This window comes from Bos grunniens, chromosome 3, assembly GCF_055505025.1.
Source record: "Bos grunniens cultivar Pamir isolate PY7600 chromosome 3, Bosgru_T2T1.0, whole genome shotgun sequence".
NCBI lineage: Eukaryota > Metazoa > Chordata > Mammalia > Artiodactyla > Bovidae > Bos > Bos grunniens.
This window is the reverse complement of record NC_141167.1, coordinates 30,111,690-30,135,268: the sequence shown is the minus strand read 5'-3', so window position 1 is coordinate 30,135,268 and position 23,579 is coordinate 30,111,690. Positions and strand designations below refer to the sequence as shown.

General features: G+C 39.7%; 1 protein-coding gene across 8 annotated transcripts in view; it reads left to right on the top strand.

The window, feature by feature from the left end:
* The window catches only part of USP24 (ubiquitin specific peptidase 24), a 156,578-nt gene that overhangs the window by 114,130 nt on the left and 18,869 nt on the right, over positions 1–23,579 (top strand). For 7 of the 8 annotated variants that reach the window (XM_086390174.1, XM_086390171.1, XM_086390176.1 and 4 more), the window contains 17 exons: positions 1,158–1,349; positions 2,309–2,426; positions 4,591–4,735; positions 7,203–7,322; positions 7,957–8,082; positions 8,711–8,809; positions 9,779–9,861; positions 10,241–10,382; positions 10,604–10,723; positions 11,131–11,351; positions 11,894–12,018; positions 13,069–13,210; positions 13,792–13,942; positions 14,916–15,011; positions 15,888–15,991; positions 16,423–16,536; positions 21,200–21,296. In XM_086390174.1, coding sequence (XP_086246300.1) covers positions 1,158–1,349; positions 2,309–2,426; positions 4,591–4,735; positions 7,203–7,322; positions 7,957–8,082; positions 8,711–8,809; positions 9,779–9,861; positions 10,241–10,382; positions 10,604–10,723; positions 11,131–11,351; positions 11,894–12,018; positions 13,069–13,210; positions 13,792–13,942; positions 14,916–15,011; positions 15,888–15,991; positions 16,423–16,536; positions 21,200–21,296 — 2,195 coding nt within the window. Of the gene's footprint in view, positions 1–1,157; positions 1,350–2,308; positions 2,458–4,590; positions 4,736–7,202; positions 7,323–7,956; positions 8,083–8,710; positions 8,810–9,778; positions 9,862–10,240; positions 10,383–10,603; positions 10,724–11,130; positions 11,352–11,893; positions 12,019–13,068; positions 13,211–13,791; positions 13,943–14,915; positions 15,012–15,887; positions 15,992–16,422; positions 16,537–21,199; positions 21,297–23,579 lie in introns of those variants that run through there. The other variant, XM_086390178.1, reaches the window with a different exon arrangement.

Here is a 23,579-nt window from a genome sequence, read left to right as displayed (position 1 = left end):
CTGAGATAATGCAGTCTGTGTCTTAATTCAGGAGTAAGACCTATACTGTCTAGAGAAGTGAATGGACTACATGTCCATATAGCCTGGCACTGCATATTTCAACCAAGCTTCCAGTGTTGAATTAGGCAGCAGCCCAAAAAGGTTTGCTTTGTGGCTTAGACTTAGGGTATTCTGTTTTGCTGCTTGAGAACTGGACTCATGAATTGACTAGACACGTACATCCTCAGAATGCATGAACAGGTTATTAGTGGAGGCCTTTTCTGTGCCATTGAGCCATCGAGTAAGGGATCCAAGATCCCTTCACTGATACTGAGGGCAGAGTGGGAATATGTTTTGAAGTGAGCAGTCTTTGCCATTTTTGGAGTATTGTCTTATGCCAGTGCCCATCCTAGGCCCTTTACACACAGCAGCCTGCAGTGTAGGTGATAGCCCCATTTTGTGAATGAGGAAACCAGGACACAGTGTCCCCTGAAGTATCTTTCCATCTCACCCCACGGGGCCCTGCGTGCCTGTGGCCCCAGTGCGCCAAGAAGAGAGTTTGATCACTCCCGCTCTCCCTGCTAGTCCCAGCTTCCACTATGGAATCTTACTCTCAATCCTTGTTTGGAGGGGAAAGCAAAATACTGAATTCGAAAGAGCAGAGTAGTTCTCTCAAGGCTGGCTCATTGTCTGGAAGCCTGGATCCTGCCGCCCGCTGTGGACCCCTCTCCTCCACAGAGCTCACCACTCCCTAGGTTAGGTAACACTCCGAGACCACTGGCGTTCCTCTCATCCCTTGACTGACCACTTCCTGCTCTGGCAGGGTTCCTTGCCTGGGACATCTGCTCACACCCACCAGACAGGAGCTTCTTCAGAACAAGGATTGGCCCCTTCAGTTTGTGTCCCCAGCATGAGCACCATGACCCACAGAGGATGCACTCAGGGCCATTTGATCTGTGACTGAGAGGAGGAGGCAGGGAAGGAACAGACATGTGTGAGCCTTCGTAGTCCCCTGGGCAGTTGCTGTTCATCAGTGATGATTTCTTTAATCTGTGAGATGAAAGATTGAGACTTGTCTCTGCTTGATTATTTTAATTCAGGATTTTGACTCTATGAAAAGAAATTCTTCTTTCTTCAAGATGGGGTGTTTTTTGTTTTGTCTTGTTTTTCTATCTTAGCTTCAGAAATGGAGCAGTTAAGAATCAGCCCAGCTACCATGCTTGAAGATGAGATTACCTGGCTGGAAAACTTTGAACCCAATCGCACAGCTGAGTGTGAGACCAGTGAAGCAGACAACATCTTATTGGCAGGACACTTACGGCTCATCAAGACCCTTCTTTCACTCTGTGGGGCAGAAAAGGAAATGCTCGGTAATTATTACTTCATCTTATCATGTGACAGAGTACCTCAGTGCTCAGGTATTGCCATAGTGTTGTGTGAAATTGGGAACATAAGACAGGTGCTAAGTGTTCCATAGAGAACCGACCCTTCAGACAATAGGAGATTGTCTGGAATTTTAGTGGATAACCAATATAAGGTGTATTCTATCTGTGTCATTAAACCATATGGAGAATTTTATAGTGTTCAAAATAGTTGGATCACGTAACAAAAAAATAATAAATCATAGATGTTCCTATTTTTAAAGTTACATACTTTATAAAATATAGTCCATTGTGTATCTTACCTCTTTTACAGATTATTCTTGTCTGGAGAGGCAGGCCCCAACCACCACCCCCTGGGTGGTGGGATACATATATAATTTGTAAAAGCATATTCAGTATTATAAATTACATTCATAAAACAAATCAAAATGTTGATTATCACTTCTATCACACAAACTAAGTTCTATAAAAGTTTTCTTGGCTACTGGGGATACATAGAAAAGAGTGATCCTAAACCAGGGTGAGATGGGGGGCATCATTTTTGCCTGAAGATTTTTACAGTTTCAGACCTTTTATGTGGACTCCCCCTATGCCCAGAGTAAAGTACATTATTCACCCAAACTATCTGCCTTGTGGTGTTCTTGGCGTTTATGTTCCTTAAGTGAAAGTGTAACTCCTTTCACTGTATTGTCAGCTCTTAAAGGAAGGTAGCTGCACTTGTCTATCTTTGTATCCTGTTCCCTGACTCTCCCACCCATCCCCACCCTGCTGCCCCACAGAGCTTTGCCAGGTACTGTAAGTGCTCAAAAAATAAGCATCAAGTAGAGTGAGTGTCCTGCCACTGGGTGGCCGCAGGAGCCTTTGCTGCTCTGATATGAAAGTGCAAGACAGGATCTTTGAATTAAATGTGTGTTCATCCTCAACATGAATATTATGCTCTATTCCAGGTTCATCACTCATTAAACCATTGTTAGATGACTTCCTTTTCCGAGCTTCTAGAATTATTTTAAATAGTCATTCTCCAGCTGGCAGTGCCGCCATCAGTCAACAGGACTTTCATCCAAAGTATGGAAAATGCACGTTGTGTTCAGTTTTGGTAAAAATTCTAATTCGAAACTTTAGTCCAAAAAGATTTTCTTAACTTGGAGTCTGTCTTCCATCTTGTGAGTGTGTGTAGCTTGTAAGATACTACTCTCTGTGTAAAGAAATGCATGTAAGGGGCTTAGGATAAAGCCTACTGGCACACAGTATTGCTGAGCAAGTATGCTAGTACTGATACCATCATCAGGATAGAAGAGTAAGAATGTTAACTTGATCAGTAACAAATTCCGAGAGAAACTGAGGTTTTAAGAATTGCTTCCAGAGTAAATTAGGCTCTGAGTCTTGAGGGATTCTGTGAGGAGAAAAGTGTTGGTGCTTTAGTGCATGAACCCTGCAATTTGCTGAGTATTGACTGTGTCCTGATAATTAAAACTGATAGTGATTTACTATAGTGGTAATTTTAAAATCCAATTTTGTATCAGTTTTTATGGGTAGAAATTTGGAAGATCTTTCACAGTCTTGACCCTGCATGGGTGCTGTTTCTGCTCTTGGAGAGAGGAGGACCCAGCTACAAGGTGCCATCTTATTTGCTCTCAACCTAACTTACTTTGTTCTTTTCTCATGAAAACCAGAGTTAATTGAGGTAATCCTGAAGAAACTGAGGATTTGGTATTTAACCAGAGAAAAAAATTCCTGTACAATTTCAATAATTATTGAAATGGGCAAGGCATAATAAGCAATATTTTATGAACTCTTAAGAGGTGTCTTATCATGTATAGATATATCTCTATCTAGAAATTCCTTGTTAGCAAAATCTGTTTTAGGTAATCTTCATTAAAACTCTCGGGGTGTCCTTCACACTGTGACCCCAGTCCTTACCCCTGCCCTAGTCTTGTTCGGGAAGATTTGGTGCTAGGTCTGCGAGAGTCTTTTGTTAAAGCAGTGGAAACACGTAATTGTCTCAGTTTTCAGTGAACAGAGAAAACAAATCTTCAGCAGTTTTCACTGAAATGTTTTTTTTCATGAATCCTTCCATTTGTATTTATTATTATAAAAGTAATACATCCATCAACAAGGAGTTGATTTTAAATCATATACAGTACCTTGAATAGAAAAGGAAACACTCTTTCATCGCTCCCTGGTGTACTGAATGGTGTTCATTTATCACAGTGACTCACAGCCTTTTCCCACCTAAATTCTAAAGCCAGCAAGAGATTTAAAATACACAAAAACTCTCTTCACAAGTAATACTATTCTTGTATCATACCAACAAAAGAACTTCCTAATGTATATATAGATTTATATAATGGTGCCTTCTATTCATTCTTTACCTGTCCTTTGCAACCCAGAAATGCAAGGCAGTTAAGAAGCAGAGGATAGTGCCAGGTCCATGGCCTGTATCCTCAGTGCCTGATGCAGTTCTGATCTCCATGCCCCTCCTCCCTCTTGAACACATCTCCTACACTCCATTCCATAATTGTTTCTCTCAGAGGTTGGATGTCCTCTTTTCTGTGTATCCTTCCTAACCTGCGACCTCCTAAGAAATGCAAGGTTGACTTAGGTGACAGTGAGAAATTACTGTCCATCCCCCAAATGATTTCTGCTAAAGGGGAGTAGTAAAGAAGCCTTTGGTTTCCTGCAGAATGCTTGCTAGTTATCTTTCACTGTCACTTTATAAACACACTGACTTGGCAAGCTATTTCTGTCTCCACATTTTCAGCAAAATAGAAAGTTGACTAGTATCCTTGATGTTTATGGGCATCTGTTCTGATTTGTATAGCTTTCTGCCATGTAGATATTTGAATTTCATATCTACAAAAACTTTTCTTCCTACCTATTTTGATTGAAAGATAGTTGTTTCCATGTTATTTTTCGGTAAAGTTTTCAGACTCTTTATATTCTTGCTAATCCATCCCTTAGATAAGAGTATTCTGGAGTTGTAGTGGAAAGATTTGCTACTTTATCATCAGGCAAGAAGATATTTAGCTCTAAATCATAATCATCCTTCCTCTGTTCATGGTCTCTCCCTTTGTTACCTGATCACCTCCCACTAGATTCCTGGGTTCTGACTTACCCCTGTTTTAGAGATTGCACCGCTTGTATTTTCATTTCAAATGTTGGTTTAATTTAATAAGCGACTTAAGTAAGCTATTCACTGTTGAAATTCACTTGTGTCTTTTGTTTTTAGGTGTAGTACAGTGAATAGCCGATTGGCAGCCTACGAAGTCCTTGTCATGCTGGCTGATAGCTCACCTTCAAATCTTCAAATTATTACAAAAGAACTACTTTCTATGCATCATCAACCTGATCCTGCTCTTACTAAGGAGTTTGATGTAAGTTTTCTAGACCTTGATGCACTGAATTTTTTTTAGAATGAGCTCTTGTTTAAACATAGTATTTTAAAACTATGCTTGCATTATCCTAGTCACAAAGAAAGTCAGTGTTATTCCTTTGCTTATCGTGTTCACATACTCAAATTAGCTATAATCTATAGTGTATTATCCTAATACATTACTAAATGGCACCCTTTTAATTAAAAAGAAGACTTTTTAATTTTTATTTTTTATTTACTTACTTATTTTTGGCTCCTCTGGGTCTTCGTTGCTACACAAGGGCTTTCTCTAGTTGCGGCCAAGTGGGGGCTACTCTAGTTGCGGAGCACAGACTTTTCATTGCAGTGACTTCCCTTGCTGTGGAGCACAGGCTCTAGGCACGTGGGCTTCAATAGTTGTGGAACATGGGCTCAGTAGTTGCAGCTCATAGGCTCTAGAGCACTGACTTCTCTAGAGCAGTAGTTGTGGCCCACGGGCCCAGTTGCCACTAGTCCCGTGGAATCTTCCCCAGACCAGGGATCGAACCCATGTCCTCGGCTTTGGCAGGCAGATTCTTCATTGCTGGGCTACAAGGGAAGTCCCAAAAAAAGGGATTTTTTGACATTTGACTGTAACATTTTTGACATTTGACTTTTGACATTTTTAAGTTAAGTGATAATTAACAGTATAAACTAGCATTTCAGCCTATTTTTTGAGAAACTATGCTTGGTACCGTGACAGGCACTAGGGCTACAAACTCAAACACTGGCTCTGGCACAGTCTAGTCTGTATTCACTTAAATTCAACTAAGATTTATTGAGTTTACCATGCACTGAGGCGCTGTAGGCTTCTGGAGTTCAAAAATGAAGATATGAGTCCAGCCCTTAGATAGAGGTATATCCTGAATGCTCTGCTAACAGAGGCACTTTGACACCAGACGGTGGTATTTTAGAACACTTCTTAGGAATTATAGCATTTAAAATAGAGCCCTTCACAGTAGTGAGCCAATTGAGGCAAGGTGGGAAAGTCATTTCAGACAGGAGAAGCCATGTCAACATCTACAAGAGGAAAACGAGCTGCAGATAGATGCCCTGGAGCACCAGACCAGGAGCAGGAGGACACTTAAGCACCCTCCACGAACATGCAGAGGCAGCCTCACCCCTTTGAACGCCTGAGCTGAGTACTGTGAAGCAGGCAGGGAGAGAAGTGAGAACAGGTGTTCTAAATAGAGGCGATAGTGCTTGCAAAGTGAAATGTGTGCGTAAACTGGGAGCTGTTTTGGTATGAACTGTTTAGTTTATGATGCTTATTTTATGCAATCTTTAACTTTTACATGCATTTAATAATCAGGTTAAAATGACAATCTTACTTTAGTAAGCCAGACATTATATCAGCATAATCAAGAAAATATTTGTCATATAAATACAGTTTTAGCACTGTTATGAACCAGTTTTTTCCTTGTTTTGCAACTTTTTTTTTTAATCTGTACTTTGGACTACAAATAAATTACAGTGTTAATTAGATCATAAAAATCACCTTGCTCTAAGTATATGTTGAATGTTAATGAAAAGTATATGATGTTCAGCAATTCCTTTCAGTCCAGAAGACCTCCAGGGTCTTGTCAGTTTGTTAGTTATTACATAGATCCAGGTACTTGATACATGCAGATAAAATATGGTTCTGGTCATAGCATTCGCACCAGATTCTACTGTAATCACATTGCAGAGTGTGTCACTACAGCATCCTTTTTCACTTGGAGAAGGGCCATGTTGAACTTTATTCAGTTTATTTATTTATTATTATTATTTATTATTTCTACCTAGAAAAACACTGTACTAGAATCTGCATTGTTACAAAACATCCTTAAGTAAAATGCTACAGTATTTACATATTTTTTTAATTGCATGCTTATTAGAGGAAATTCAGTAGAAGAATGTTACCTTCTCAGAAAGTAAGAGAAGGAGTATGAGCCTTCCTTGACCATCCACACATGTTAGGATTCTTCATAGTAAATGCTTCACAGAACCCTTCCTACTTTTCAAAGTACTACCTCAGTTTGAAAATATGTATCAATATTTTTAATTAATGTCTACCCTACTATATAATGTAAGCTCCTTGAGATCAAAGACCAAATATATTTCTGCTCTCTCATATCCCTGGCTTCAGGGTACTCTAAAGAAGTATTTGTTAAATGATAATGAAGTGACTAAATGCATGACTACATAGTGAATATGCAAACACATGCTTCATATATGGGAGGTATTTTAGGAACTAAATGGAAACAGTAAGATAGTCGTTTTAGAACTGCATTGCATCTGTAGAGATGCTTTGTGGACATGGGTTTGCTGCCATAGTTTGTTGACACACCGGATGGATACATTTGCAAGTTTCTCTCTTTTCCTCTGGGATATCTGACATAGCTGTGAGGAAGTCTGCTTAGTGACCAAGATACTAACTCTGTCTCTACGGTTTCTACTTTCTTTCCTAGTACCTTCCCCCTGTGGATAGCAGGTCCAGCTCAGGGTTTGTGGGGCTGAGGAATGGTGGTGCTACGTGTTACATGAATGCCGTCTTCCAGCAGCTGTATATGCAACCTGGTCTCCCAGAGGTGATTGCTTCCTCTTTTCTGTTTAGTTTCATAAACGTGTATGCCTGAGAACTGTTCCATATTCATATATTGCATTTTGGGGTTTACTAAAACTAGACCTAATTAGAGATTCTGTAGTAGCTTCTGAAGTCTGTATAGATGACGTTGTTCATAGTCATAAACTTTTATAAATCTGCTGAGGTCTCATACTGCCTGTTTGACAGAGGAATTTGACCTAATGTGATTTTTTAACTCCTAAAATTATTCTCAAATTCTATCCCACAAAGCTATTAATGTTTCTTCTGTTTAGAAATATTTAGACTCTATCATTTGCACTTTGTAATAATCTACTAGTAGGTTATGATATAGAAGTAAATAGTTTTGAGAATATTCTGTGTCATTATGTCATACTTATTTCTTGTAAAGATCCTGGTATTATTGGTTTCAGTTTTTCATAACCGAACGGAAGCTCAGAGATGATTTGTTCATTATTATACTAGCTAGAAGTGTTGAAGCTAAACATACGCAGAGTTGTAGCCACAGCTAAACACACATGTCATTCTAAAAGAACAGTGTGGGTACTTGGAGCATAGAAATCAAGGTTTTCTGAAAGTGGTTGAATATTTCTAATGTAATGCATTTAATTTCTTTTTAGTCATTACTTTCAGTGGATGATGACACGGACAACCCAGATGATAGTGTATTCTACCAAGTGCAGTCTCTCTTTGGGCATTTGATGGAAAGCAAACTGCAGTACTATGTACCTGAGAACTTTTGGAAGGTATTTCACCCAGTAACTCTTTAGGTTGAAAGATGTTAGCTATTTGGAATGTGGCTACATTCTTTCTCTAGTGATAACTGTCTCTTCTTTATTAACTCTAGACTAATGCCATTGCCAAGACCTATAAAAGAAATATCTTTACCATTCTTCTTCAAGTGGTTAGAATGTTGAGAATAGTCATTTATATAATGTCTAGAGATTTGCTAGTCTTAATTGTTTGGGCTGTTTCCCCTTATTTTTACTTACCTGTTTGAAATATTTGTTCAAATTATGCCTCTGAACATATGCCAATTTCACTAATACCTCTAAATAAAGAATATCTTTTAAAGCATTGCTGTATTATGGTTTGCCTTATATTTCCCCCATAGGTTGGATAGTTTCTAAGAAAGAAACTGTCTGTTCCTTGACCTTAAATCTCACCCTATATGGTTTCATACACTTATTATTATAAAGAGACTGTGGAAAAACATAGATGGCTGAATGCAAGCTAATCTCACATCAGTAAAAACTTTTATATCCTAATAGTGAACTTGATTTTTAGAAGCATTTAAAGACTCTTCTCGCATTCCTTTTCTACCATATTCAGAAATTGCTGTTTCCTTCAACAATGTATTTAATTGTTACATAGATTTTCAAGATGTGGAACAAAGAACTTTATGTGAGAGAACAGCAGGATGCATATGAATTCTTCACCAGTCTCATCGATCAGATGGATGAGTATCTCAAGGTAGAAAAAATTTGCATTTTTCCCTCTCATTTCTCTCAAAGTCTAGCATGAGAACAGTGCTTTAGAATTTGGGATTACAAATCAGAAAGTGATTATCTTTAACACCACAACTGTAATTCATTTCATCTGGGTTTGAATATCAAAATATACAGAACACTATAGATTATAGATTTACTTTCTTAATTCATCTGACACTTGCATATAGTTCTTAACCTATATCCCATAATAATAACTATTTGTAGCTACGCACTATGTGCCTGCATTGAAGTAACCTTGCCTCAGAGCAGTGCTGCTCTCAGCAATGAACCCATGGCTCCGCACAGAGCTGTCTTGCTTTGTCAAAGGGAATGAAAGAACCAGTCTCAGAAGTCGTTTGTGGTTACGTGACCCAGAGCTTCCTCCCTCTACCCAGTGAAACCCGTCGCAAACTGCCTAAGTGGTGTCGCCTTCTAAAACACAGACAGCCTCCCGTCACTGCCAGCATTACCTCTCCTCTCATCACAAGGCACAAGTTACCTGCTTCTTTAAAAAAAAAATAATGTTCAGGGATTTCTCTGGCGATCCAGTGGTTAGGACCCTGCTTCTACTGCAGGGGGCCCAAAACGAAATAACTTATAAATTTGTAGCATTCTATCCACACGAAAAAAGAAGAAATCATGGAGAGTCACTACTAGCGTGGTAACTGTGGCAAGGGGAGAAGGACTCAGACGGTCACGGAGAGTGCCGTCCTCGTGTCAGTGTGGCCGACGGCTCTGCTCTTCCTCTTCTGATTATTTACGTTACTCTGAGAGTGGGTCTACGGGTTGTAACTCTTTCATTAGTTCCCAGCTTAAACTACCAAGCCGACTAATTGTATTTTGTTGGGTAAATTAAAATCTATGCTTTAGCTTAGGTCTAAATAAAATTCTGTATAAACAACCTAAAAGTTCTAAAGGTGTCGACTGAAACTTTAACTCTGTATTTCAACAGAAAATGGGGAGAGACCAAATCTTTAAGAATACCTTTCAGGGCATCTATTCTGATCAGAAAATCTGTAAAGACTGTCCTCACAGGTTAGTAAAAATAACACTGACATCAAAAAAATAACCATCATCCTTTTTTTGAATAATTCTTCTAATATGGTGTAGATTTTTTATTCATTGAGAGGCTTGCAAATATATCTCCTAATAGATGTATATATGTTTTTTGAATTAAATTTCTTTGGCTTCATTTCTAAAGTTTCTTTGTTGAAATTCTTAATTTTAAGCAGTTCTAAGTGGTCAAAATTTGGCGTTTTTATTTGGTAGTTTGCTTTTAGAAGGATGAGGGAAGGTATGTGTTAATTACACTGATTATGAATGTAGTTCTACGTTTAGTCTCAATTATTGTGGTGCTTTCAAGATTTTTTCATTCCATTGTTGATCATGGTTTTCCTGTTGTTTGCTATTCAAGATATGAGCGTGAAGAAACTTTCATGGCTCTCAATCTAGGAGTTACTTCCTGTCAGAGTCTGGAAATTTCTTTGGACCAGTTTGTTAGAGGAGAAGTTCTCGAGGGAAGTAATGCATATTACTGCGAAAAGTGTAAAGAAAAGGTATTACATTTGCCCTTTTTAAAAAATAGGTTTAATTTGTTATTCATATTTTATGTTTTACGTAAGATCAGCTTTAACCTCCTGTTGTTATTTCCACTAGATTGTGTCATGACTTGGGTTCACACAGATGGGAAAGTCCTATACAAATCAGTGACCTCTGTATTAATTACTTTGATGTTTTATCATCTCCATGGAAATAATTGGGTTTTGCTTCTCTTTAGAGAACAACAGTGAAAAGGACCTGTATTAAATCGTTACCTAGTGTCTTGGTCATTCATCTGATGAGATTTGGATTTGACTGGGAGAGTGGACGCTCCATTAAATACGATGAACAGATCAGGGTAACTTTTGTTTTCCTAATTTTTTAAATAACCATTATTACTGCACTCTCTTTATTGTTTCCTTTTCTGTATTTTCAAATTTCATTTAAAATGTGAAACCTTAGCATTCTGAGAAGTACACAGCCCCATGTCTTAAGCTGCTAGTGGCACAGGCAGATCTCTGGACAATAACCTTCATATCTAGAAGGCATCCTAGTGACAGAGAGGAAGCCTTTCCTTAATGCTCAAACAGGAGACTACTGATAGTTTCCCAGACCTGTGAGCCACTCTGAGATTGTATGCTTGAGCTGGAGGGTGTTCCTTGCTTCAATTAGGAAAACACATCCCTCTTGTTTGTGCAGAATTCAGTGGGTGTGGCCCTGTATGTTGCCAACCATCATTAATGTGCTGTTTTTGCTTTTAAATAGTTTCCCTGGATGCTAAACATGGAGCCTTACACAGTTTCAGGAATGGCTCGCCAAGATTCATCTTCGGAAGTTGGTGAAAACGGGCGAAGTACAGATCAAGGAGGTGGAGGATCTCCACGAAAAAAAGTTGCCCTCACAGAAAACTATGAACTTGTGGGTGTCATTGTACATAGTGGGCAGGCGCATGCGGGCCACTACTATTCCTTCATCAAGGATAGGCGGTAAGCGGTTCTCACACCGCTCCACCCCTCCAGCAGGCTCTCCTCCTGCTGTGCTTTTCCTCTCCTCTGCTCCCCCGCCCTCCTGTGCCCCTCCCCCGCTCCCCCTCCCACCCCACTGTGCCCCTCCCCTGCCCCCCCTCCCCCTCCTGTGTCCCTCCCCTGCTCCCCCTCCCGCCCTCCTGTGTCTTTTTTGTGCACACTCCATCCTCCTGTATCCCTCCTTCACCCTTGCCCTCCTCTATCTGTCTTCTGCTCCCTCTGCTCTACTGTTACTCACACTTACCCTTAGGTAGAGCAGAAGCTTTCACATTGCTCTTTGATCTTATTTCCCAAATTGGATTTTTAAAACTTGTTGCAACTGTTTTATCCCTTTATTCTGAAAAGTTGTTTAAAAAATTGAAGTAACTTTTGCTATGTTTTTCTTAGGTGTTTTCAAATGGTAATTACTGTCTATATTTATAGGCAATACACAGAGATGAATGCTAGGGATGGAAGTTTGATTTTTTTAACCTCATGTTTGTTTTATCAAATCTGCACTCTAGGGGATGTGGAAAAGGAAAGTGGTATAAATTTAATGACACAGTTATAGAAGAATTTGACCTTAATGATGAGACCCTGGAGTATGAATGCTTTGGAGGAGAATATAGACCAAAAGTTTATGATCAAAGTAAGTTTTTACAAATGTATATTTTCCATTGGTTTTATTTTTTACTTGGAAGTTACTTTATTTTTATTGGTACTTTACTATCAAATTGAAAGCAGTATTTTTTATATAAAAATAGAACCAATGTTATTTATTTATTTTTTTTTACTTACAGCTGCTCTAGCCATATAGATCCACAAACTCCTTGATAGCCAGAGTGAGAAGGTTCAAGCTGATTACAAAATTTTTCTTAATTTTTTTGATTCTTTACAACATTCCTAGGGTAAGGAGTAAGTTAAGTGTGAGAAATGAATATTAAAGAACAACTTGAAAGAATTTCAACCTTAAAAGTGGTTTCAGAAGAAGTAGTTGTCCACTAAAATGTTCAAATTTCCTTTTCACTTACATAGAGGTATATGATTAATAGAGAAGATATTACTAGCACCTGTGTTTTTAAAGCTGTATTTGTTAGTGTGGCAAACGAATCTTTCCACAGCCCCTGCCCCCAGAAGAAAAAACATAAAAGTACTTGACAGAACCCCATCAGAATTTACTATTTGAAGAAACCTTCGCATTTTTTATACCTGACTGCAAAATAGTCTAGGGGCATTTAAAACTTTCCCCTGTGTGAGATCCACAATATTAGATCTTGATACCAGACCATGGTAGTCATGTATCTAAAGGTAGCAACCTTTCTCGGCTGAATGTAGTGTCTCTGCCAAAATTTACGTGGATTTGGCTGTTTTGTGCAGAAATGGTTAAGTGAGGCCAATTATAGCCCCAACCTGTGCCTCAGAATTTACTTTCAAATGTGACTTGCCCTTTGATTGCATTTCAGCTTGCCTGGGAAAGCTTACCTTCTTTCCCTTACTCCATTACCGTACAGCTCCCTTACTCCCTGCCTCCCTGGAGTGCCGTCTGAGTGACTAAGTCTCACTCTAAAAAGACACGCACTTTACTTGCACTTTGCATCTAACGAATTTAGTACGTACTTACTTGCTGGATTTGTGTTTTAAATTGTCAAGAGAAAATTTTTTATTTACAAAGAGTTTTTCCTGTTGTCTCATTATGAAGCGAACCCCTATACTGATGTACGCCGAAGATACTGGAACGCATACATGCTCTTTTACCAAAGGGTGTCTGATCAGAACTCCCCTGTGTTACCAAAGAAAAGTCGAGTCAGCGTTGTACGTCAGGAAGCCGAGGACCTCTCTCTGTGAGTTTCTCCTCTGTGTAGTTTGCTGTGATTTCAGTAGGTGATATTGTGATCTTTAGAGCATGCTCTTTGGTATTTAAAGGTAATTAGCTTAAGTGCAAGAAAGTGAAAGTGAAGTCGCTCAGTCGTGTCCGACTCTTTGCGACCCCATGGACTGTAGCCTCCCAGGCTCCACTGTCCATGGGATTTTCCAGGCAATAGTACTGGAGTGGATTGCCATTTCCTCCTCCAGGAATTAGCTAAACTAAAGAGAAATTCTAAAAAGTAAGTAAGGAAATCCCTCTGTCCCCTGTCTGTCTTCTCACTGCTACCTTGGCAAGTTGGGAAGTAACCTTGGTGGTTACTTCCTTGGCAAGAAGTTCTTTGTATTTAGAAACATGGACAGAAATTATTTCATTTTAGAATTGAGATTTTTAAAAATCTCATTTATTTAGTGCAGTTTATGTCCAGAACCTAGTACCATGCCAGCACTGTCTGAAAGGTTTTTAAGTCCTATTTTCTACAAATTTGCATTTTAATACGTTGGATCAGGAAACTGTACAGTTTATGTTTAAATCTAATACGTTATTTATGTCTCTTAGGTCAGCACCATCTTCACCAGAAATTTCACCTCAGTCGTCTCCTCGGCCCCATAGGCCTAACAATGACCGACTGTCTATTCTAACCAAGCTGGTGAAAAAAGGTGAGAAGAAAGGACTATTTGTGGAGAAAATGCCTGTTCGAATATACCAGGTAAGAACTGTAGAAAAAATTCATAGGGAGAAAACCCAGATAAATGTCAGAATCTTATCTCATGGGTCCAGAACTACCGTTGCCAGCCTCTTGTGGACATAGCTGTGTCCGGAACTTCTGACACAGTGACAGCCTAGCACAGTGTCCTCTGACCCACCTTGTCACAGAAGTGGCTATAGACTTGGGGTTGACGAGCACCGTCACCGGCCTGCTGTGTGCTGTGGGTGCCCCCTGGAAGCAAGGGGGAGGGAGTGGGCAGTGCAGAAACTCATTGCTGAAATTAACTTATTAAATCTGGAAAGAAAAATAAGGCTCATAACCTTTGAGTTGAACTAGTAATAACAATGATGATTACCAGTTATTGAATACCTACCCTGTGCTACATGCTTAAATCCCTAATTCTTAAAACACTCTTGTGGAGTAGCAGGTTTTATTCCCATTTTTCAGATGAAAAGGGGGGAAAGCTCAGAAGGGAGAAATAATGCTGCCAGTGTCACAGAGCCAGGATTTAAATTCAGACTGTCCCATTACCCTGTCCAGACTTTATACACTAAGTAATCAAGAGCTAAGTAGCCAGAATCAAAAAATTTAAGAGAAATATGAAGTCTTTGGTAAAAAAAAAAAAAAAGGCAAATTAAGCCATCTGATACATGGAGAGCATGGAGTTGGTTGTATTTGGAAAAACTCTTAATTGTCCCTTTCCGCTCAAAGTAACAGACTAGAATTCACTTGTCCTTCACATGGTGGTTTTCCTGAATTTCCCAGAAGAATTGGGCTGTTTAATGAATAATAATTAACCTTTTTACAACTCTTTATCTTTGAAAGTTTTTCCTCTCTCCTTTTTAAAAAGTTCAAAGCTTGAGATAAGTATTTTATGAACCTGTTTTACCCTAACTTATCACTAAAAATATCTTCTACATATTGAATAATTTTACCCTGTTTCTTAAAAATAATTAACACTTTTCTTTTGTAGATGGTGAGAGATGAAAACCTCAAGTTTATGAAGAATAGAGATGTGTACAGTAGTGATTATTTCAGTTTTGTTTTGTCTTTAGCATCATTGAATGCCGTAAGTACTAGTCGGAGTTTTACTAGAGAAATTAGAAAGAATCATAGTTAAAAATCTTTCCACTAAAGCAATCAGAGGGTTTCCTTTGTGGCTCAGCTGGTAAAGAATCCGCCTTCAATGCAGGAGACCTGGGTTCGATTACTGGGTTGGGAGGATCCCCTGGAGAAGGGAATGGCTACCCAATCCAGTATTCTGGCCTGGAGAAGTCCATGGACAGTCCATGGGGGTCGCAGAGTCGGACACAACTGAGTGACTTTCACTCGCTCAAAGCATTCAGTGACTTATCCTTATTCTTACATGTTAGCATTTAGATTATATGCCCAAAAAATTCTCACAAATGTGTCAGTTACTGAGTGATATTCAAATACAGGCCGTATTCAGAATGTACAGTACAGATTGTGAATGAGTGTGGCTTTCCACTTCTTGGGTTTTTAAAGTGCTTTTATTATATTTTGTAAAGAATTTAATAGCCATAAGTGATGTAAATGGATATTGTGCTGTGAGGAGATTGATTATTATAATTTATAATCAGACATTAGTAGTCTCCAAGTGCTTCTTTTCCTAGAGTACCATGATCACCATTTGCCAATAAGGGGAAGACTTTCTTAGTCTTTTAGTAGATTACTTAACATCTTGTGGTCTAAAGGCTCTATTTTGAGAAGGCTTCATGTAAGAAATGCAAGATATCTTTCTTAATCTTTTTAAAATTTAACTGGAACATTTTCTATAACAAACTGGCTTTATTTTTCTTACTAGTATTTAACTCTATTATATATATTATTATTGTTATAGATCTTGTTACTCAGTTTGTAACAATGCATATTAATCTATAAAACTGTGGGGAAAAAAATCTCTTTTTTTCTCCCTCTCTCACAGACTAAATTAAAGCATCCATACTATCCTTGCATGGCAAAGGTTAGCTTACAGCTTGCCATTCAATTCCTTTTTCAAACTTATCTACGAACAAAGAAAAAACTCAGGTAAGAAATGTTATGTTTTCACAGTCTGTTCTGCAAAAGACATTATTAATTAAACAGAAGTTGAATTTATAAATTCAGACACTCAAAAATTCAAAACATTCTTTTAAATAGTTGAAGGCAATTTGTAATACATTCTGATGCTGAAGACATTTTTAAGGAATTTCTAATCCAGGAAGAAAGATGGAAAAAATAGAAAAAGAAATAACTGTGGTAGAAGTTTTAGATGCTGTTTATCTTTAGAACCTGGAGAAAGTTATATCCAGACCTGGGGATTGAACTAACTATCTGTGTTAGTCTAGCAATCATTGAATACATTCTTATCCTCCACCCTACTCCTGAGAAAAATGAAAAAAATTTTTTTAAAAAGTGAAAGACACTCCATGAATTTATTTGCCGGGCTATCTAACATCACTGTCTTTGCTTTTTTAAAGGGTTGACACTGAAGAGTGGATTGCCACTATTGAAGCATTACTTTCAAAAAGTTTTGATGCTTGTCAGTGGCTAGTTGAATACTTTATTAGTTCTGAAGGACGAGAATTGATAAAGTAAGTGTCAGTATCTTGTAGTTGAAAGAAATTTGTTTCTCTTCCAGTGATTTAAAGCTGAAGTTTCTTGTAACGCTTTGTGTTTCAACTTGAAATTATTTTTCTTGTTGGAATCAATTTTAAGCAGATAGCCAGTTGCTCAGAGGCAAGCATGTCTTGAACGCCTGCTGTCATTCAGAGGATTCTCAAATACAAGTCTGCCCCCTCAGGGACTCACAGTCTGGTGTCAGATAAAGATCAGCAGTCCTGGGTTACTGCACAGTAATACCGCAATATTGCTGATATGTTTGGATTCTGGCTAAAATACTCTTTTTCAAAAATCTTTTGATGTATGTTACCTGTGATAGTATATTTACTTGTGTATCTGTAGTTAAAAAGTAATTTTGTTTTTCAAGATGGTCCAATCACTGTGACTGTTTGTACCTTACTCCCTCTCATTCTCTTATCATCAGAGAATTCAACATTCCTATGGGGATTGCAGTGAGCACCTTGATTTCTCAGTGTCCAGGCTCCTTTATCCCCAGGGACCTCCTCCTTCCCTCTGCCACAGCTGTCCTGGCTCACCACCCTAGCCAGTGGCCTTGCCTCAGGCTTCACTGAGGCACAAGTCTAGCAGATGAGCAGCAGCGCCCACCATCCCCTGTCACAAGTTACACACCAGCCAGTCTCTTCCCATCTTCTTTCCTCCTGATCGGATGGAAGAAGTGTCCTCTCGCCTCTCAAAATGAATCTCTCTACATGAGCAAGGCTTCTCAAGGAAGTTGGTTCTTTATCATTCCAGCATCTTTATCTTCGAGAATTTTCTACCAGGTCACTGCTGTCAGCATACAAATACACTCTCGTACCTCTCAACTTAAAGCAGACCACAGGGAATTCAGAAATGCCACTCCTTTCTCACAGGGAGTTCGTCATCCAGTGGCAAGTTAAGATCCAGAAACTCTTGGTCCCATTTCCCCTTCAGCTCTAGGTCTGAGCTGCTAACATTCATTTATTGGCTCATTTAGTGTCTCCATCTCCCCTAGTCCAGTGTGCCTCATACAGCAACAAAAGCGTTCCTTTTAAAACAAGGTAGATCATGTTACTTCTCTGCTTAAAATTTCTTCAGTGGATTCTGATTGCTCATAATAAAACCAAAATCTTTACCATAATAGAACACAAAAGGCCTCCCTTGAATATGGCTTTGCCTGTGTGTTTCACTATCCTCCTATCTTAGCATTCACCGGCTTGTTGATTCCTTGAACACACTAAGCTCTTTGTTCTGCAAAGACCTTTTTGCCTGTTGTTCCCTGTACCTAGAACAGTTTCCCTTCATCTCTGCATAGCAAACACCCTCTCACCCATCAGATGGCAAAGAGGATGTTCACTCCCTACCACCCAGTTTAAAGTAGGTCCACCCTGTGGGTTTGCTACTTTGTTTTGCCTGTCCCCTCTAAAGACGCCAGCTTCTTGACGAGCAGAAGCTATGTGTGTTTGATTCCCTGCTGTACACATAGAGCCTGGCAAGCTTAAGTGCTCAGTATGTGTGTGTACATACATGCATACAGTTCATAAAGAAAGAATAAACCAATGTGTCTTTCAAGCATTTTTGCCTGTCCTTTTAGAATTTACTTTAAAGATAATCTTTCACCCATTTTTCCAGCTCAATTCCAAAATATCCTCCCATCAGGACTCCTGAGTATTGTGTTAAGCAGTAGAACATCATAGACCCATCCATTTGAAAGGAATATGGCAAAATATTTATTTAACTCCCTTTTATGTTCAAGCAGGCTTGCTCTTAAATATCTCCAGAAAAACTCAGTAACTTCCTTTGATAGTGTGATTTGGTTTCTTAGAATTCCTACATGGTAAAAAGAATCTTAGTAAATTACCTAATCTAAATTTTTCCTGACATTTTTTAGAGTTTATTATATTTTGTCCCTTTCTTTATAAAACCCAATTACTCATCATTATCAGTTGCTCGGATTTCATTATTTGAAGAATTAATATTTTCTATTCTCTTTTTTCTCTAATTGGGTTTTCCTGGTGATTCAGACAGTAAAAAAAAATCTGCCTGCAACATAGGAGACCCAGGTTTGATCCCTGGGTCGGGAAGATTCCCTGGAGAAGAATAGCTACCTACTCCAGTATTCTTGCCTGGAGAATCCCATGGACAGAGGAGCCTGGAGGGCTACAGTCCATGGGGTCACACAGAGTTGGTCACAACTGAGCAACTAACACTTTCACTTCACTTTCACTTTTCTCTAAATACAATTTCTTTAGCACTTTTAATACAACTTAAGTTGTCAGTGTTACAACTAAAAGAATAAATATGCACTATATTAATACCTTAGTGAACTTGAAGAGGCTGTTATCTCAGATCAGCCCCTCCATGTAGTCCTCTTCAGGGGAAATTTTTAAGTGTAATTATAACTGTAAAAAATTAAACTAGAAGCTGTTGCTGTTGCTGCTGCTGCTGCTAAGTCGCTTCAGTCGTGTCCGACTCTGTGGAACTCCATAGACGGCAGCTCACCAGGCTTTCCCGTCCCTTGGATTCTCCAGGCAAGAACACTGGAGTGGGTTGCCATTTCCTTCTCCAATGCATGAAAGTGGAAAGTGAAAGTGAAGTCACTCAGTCATGCCCGACTCTTAGCAACCCTGTGGACTGCAGCCTACCAGGCTCCTCCGTCCATGGGATTTTCCAGGCAAGAGTACTGGAGTGTGGTGCCATTGACGTCTCCGAAACTAGAAGCAAATACTGCTTTTAAATTGATCTAAAAAATTACTAACCTGAAGATTACTTTACATCTTTAAAAAAAAATTTTTTTCCTCTGGAAATTTTTAAACATACAGCAAAGTAGAGAGCCTGTACCCGTCCCCAGCTCAGGTTGTCAGCATTTGGCCAGTAATGTTTACTTATTCCTATTCTACACATTCTCATACCTTTATTCTCTGATGTATTTTAAAGTAACCTTCAGACATCATTATTTCATTCTAAATTTTTCAGCATATATCTCTTAACAGGTTAAGGTAAAAACAAAAAAAAATTGTAAACACTTTACCATCCTCACTCCAAACAAAAATGATAATTCCTTCATATCACATCATCCTATACACAGTCACGTTCAGATTTCCCCAGATGTCTCAAAAGTGTCATTTTACCATTGAATTTGTACAAATCGGGATCCAAATGAGCTTCCCATGTTGTATTTGGTGTGTATGTCTCTTCCTGTTCTCTTAATCTGTAATCGTCCGTATCCCCACCACCTTTTCTGTCATGCCATGTATTTGGGGTGAGACGGGTCATTCGACCTATAGAGTTGCCCGTATTCTGGATTTCTTTGCATTCTCACAGTGCTTCCTAATGTCTGTGATAGGTAACGTGGAGCACCCCCATTAATGTTCTTCCCAAAAGAATTGTGCCTGAACCTAATCAGACCCCTAGGGCCAAATATTACACAAGTAAACTTCCCTAGAGTTATCACTTAGAACCTTAGTGGATGGTGGACCGCCTTTGTGTTGGGTTCACATTAGGTAGCTAATGCTTAGCATTAACAGTTACCTGGAATGAGCAGAAGTGAAGCATCCTGGGAAAGCTCCTGTCTCGTCTTCCTATGGGGAGAAGGAGGGCAGGGCTGTCAGCTCATCCTGCCCTCAAGACGGAGACATGGGCAGCTTTCACTGCTGTGACTTGAAAGAACACCTCATCTGGGCAGTTTTGACTTGGGTCATCAAAATTATGTTGTATTTAAATCTTTCTCATGAAACAGTGAGAATTTTCTGTTAAGAAATATTAGAAATAGTTAAGTTCTCACTGTGCTGATTATAGTAAGGGTTGTCATGTCAGAGTGCATGTATGAAGCAGAGAAAGGCTCACTGCATGTGGGAATGCATGCAGTTAGCTCTTTGCTCTAAGGTAGGTAGTTATCACTCTCACGCAGCCCCAGGGATACTGATGGTGCCACCCCCCCCACCCCTCCCCGCCACCCCCACCACACCTGAGGCTGCTGCATCTGCCACCTCGCTGTGCAGAGGGTTGGGTTAGGTCATGCCTTTTCAGCAAACAGTGTAGTGTCTGAGTGTAACACTGGGCGTATCGAATGTAATGGACATGCCTGGTAAGCCTTAACTGCTCTCGCTGTCGTCATCATAGGAGAAGAAAGGAAGGGAGCAGGGCCTTTTCAGCCTCACATGCTTCCAGGAGGACCACGTAATAAGTCAGAGCTGGGAGAGGAAAGGAAAGGGAAGTGAAAATCGGATGGCAATGTAGGTGAACAGAGGGTTTAGGAAGTACTGTGTTGACTGAGAACTCTTTTAACTAGTATCCTATTCTGAGAAATCGAAGGGGTGCCAGGGAAAATTACTCCTGAGTAAACGGAATTTATAAAACCTTAGGTTCTTTGCTTTTATATCTCTTGAAGTCCAAATTTACATTTATACAGATACTCATCTTAGGGGGAAAAAAGGAAGAAACAGAAAAAAAATCTTAACTTCCGAGTGCAAAGGTCTCATTTTTCCTCTTTCATCTTCTTCCTCTCTCACGAGGGCCTGTGTGTGCCAACACTCAGGAGACTTGAACTGACATTTTGGAGTAATTTTTTCCTTGGATAGTAGACGGGACCCGTGTTGGGAAGGTTGGGTTATAGAAATCTGCTTGCTTTTTTACACCTCTTCCTCTCTCTGTTAGGATTTTCTTGTTGGAGTGCAATGTGAGAGAAGTACGCGTTGCTGTGGCCACAATCCTGGAGAAGACCCTAGACAGTGCCTTGTTTTATCAGGATAAGGTCAGTCTTGTTTTCTAAATACTGTTTACACATTCGGTTTTTACCAAATGTTTCAAATTGCACATAATAAGAAAAGAAGCCTAGGATTAGAGTCTGGTAACTTTCCACATAAAAATGCATGTTCCGTGAACTGACGTCCTGATCAGTGCCAGGCTGGAAGGCGTTCTGTCCTCTCTTCCTCAGATCCCAGACGTCAGGGTAGGCTCAGAATTCAGATCTGCTTTGATCTGCATCAGGGCTTTTTGTCTAGAACTCTTCCCTCTCAGAGTCTTCTCCCAAGAGTTTGTGCTCAGTCTCTGCGTAAAGACCAGCCTGAGTCTGGAGTCTGTAGTCTAGACCAGCAGTCATTTTGAGCCACCCCTGGCTTTGTCTCTTTCTTCAGAAGCTGTGTTCATGATCTGAACCTTCATTTGGCAACGGACCAGACGGTGCCATCCATCCAGGGGCACTGGCCACAGTAGCTCCTTCTTTGATCTCTGTTATTCCCTAATCCTTGTTCCTGTTGTTCTGAATTTCTTCCTCTTCCTAACCCTGTTTTCTGTAACATATTTTCTTCTAGTTCACAATTCCACACGCGCTCAAACAACATGGTATTTATTACCATTCTCAGTTTCCCCCAAATTTTAAGTCTTAGGGACATAAATGACATGAGTCTGATTATTCAATCTGTTAAGTCCTAGCAAATACAGCAGTAACGTCCCAAGTTTGCTGTTTCAAACAGCTGACACTACATGGAAAACTTTGAAAAATGTTGTATTCAGAATGAATTGGCTCCTTATAAACGTTGGCTGGAGGCAGTGTCTCAGGGAGCTAAATGTAAATTCTGGGAATTGCTGCTTCAAATTCAGCTGTTGGCTTTACTGTTCAACCCTGAGCAAGTCCTTGCAGGAGGCCGTTGGTGCAGTCCCAGTGCATGGCACCCAAGCACTTAGTTCCTTCAACATTCCTGAGCCGGGGCGCTCTATTTGCAGACAAGTTTCAGTCCAGGATGGAGAAGGAGGTCAGATACACTCTTCGGGAAGGACCTAGAAGAAGAACACTGTCCGTCTCAGTTCCAAGAATCCTAAGAAAGGGGAGGGAGGTTTACTCTAAGGCAGTGGCTTTCAGTCAGCTTAAACAGCAGAACCATTCTTCACAAAACCTTACTTGGTTGCAGAATATTAAAAAAATAAGTCATTGGGAGCTGCCTAGGACAGCTTAGATACCGTTGCTCTGAAGTACCCTGTGGAAGTTCTCTGAGATAGTTAACGTAAGAATGTTCTCCCGCTCCTGCTTCCTCCCATGTACCAACCCAGACAAAGGATAAAGGCAGAATCAATGCAGTCTACTTACAGATGGGGTCAGGCCATAGCGCGTCACCCCACCAGCCTCTAAAAGCAGGACTGCAGGCGGAGGAAAGTGAAGGGAGTGGTGGAGGATGTAAACCATTGGCCTCAGTAAATTCCACTTGATCCTCAGCTGTTGTTATATTATGTCTGTTTCCCCCTTAATGGAAATGGTGCCACTTGCCACCCACTTTATATTGGAAAGCACTTTGAAATGGAATGCTACATGCATGGTAGATTTTACTGTATTTATAATGAGTATGACAGGATGGATGGGAATATTTCAAAAGCCTATGAGAGCCTTCTCCAGAGGAAAGGAACTGACAAGAGTAGTAAGCCGGGTCTCAATCCTCAGGTCACACATGGATTTCCAGGGACTTGTCCAGAAACAGTTGGGGTGGGAGGGGAAGAAGAAGCAATGTGATAACCAAAATGGTTTCTAAACAAATAAAATGTTTTTCAAAGCTTTCCATGAGGCGTCAGCGGGCTTTCAAGTAAGTTCACAGTTGAGTTGATATTACCGTTGTCATTCTGTCAGGCTGTTGCTCTCCATTTGCTCCATTGGCTTGGTTCCTAGCCTCTCTGCCTGTGTCTGTGTTTTTTATTCTTTGCATCTGTGATTATGTGAAGAAGTAGCGAAGTGGAGGGAGGGATTCAGAAGTGTTTCCTCTAAAACCCCTGCCTTTTTTTAAAAAGACAGAAAGAACTGGGCTTTTTAGAAAATGTGACCATTAGGCAGTGGAACCATGCCCTTTAGTCTGAAGGCGAGGAAACAAAACCAGGCTTTTCTTTCATTATTTCTACAGTTCTACCAGTCTTCCTGGAAGATCAAATTGATAATTCTGTTTCTGCTCTCCAAAGCATAAATCCATCTGAATCTGAGACTGGATTGTATCAATCAGACTTTTCCTTTTGTTCTTATGGTGGTTTATTTCAGGTTAATCCTATTACAGATGTC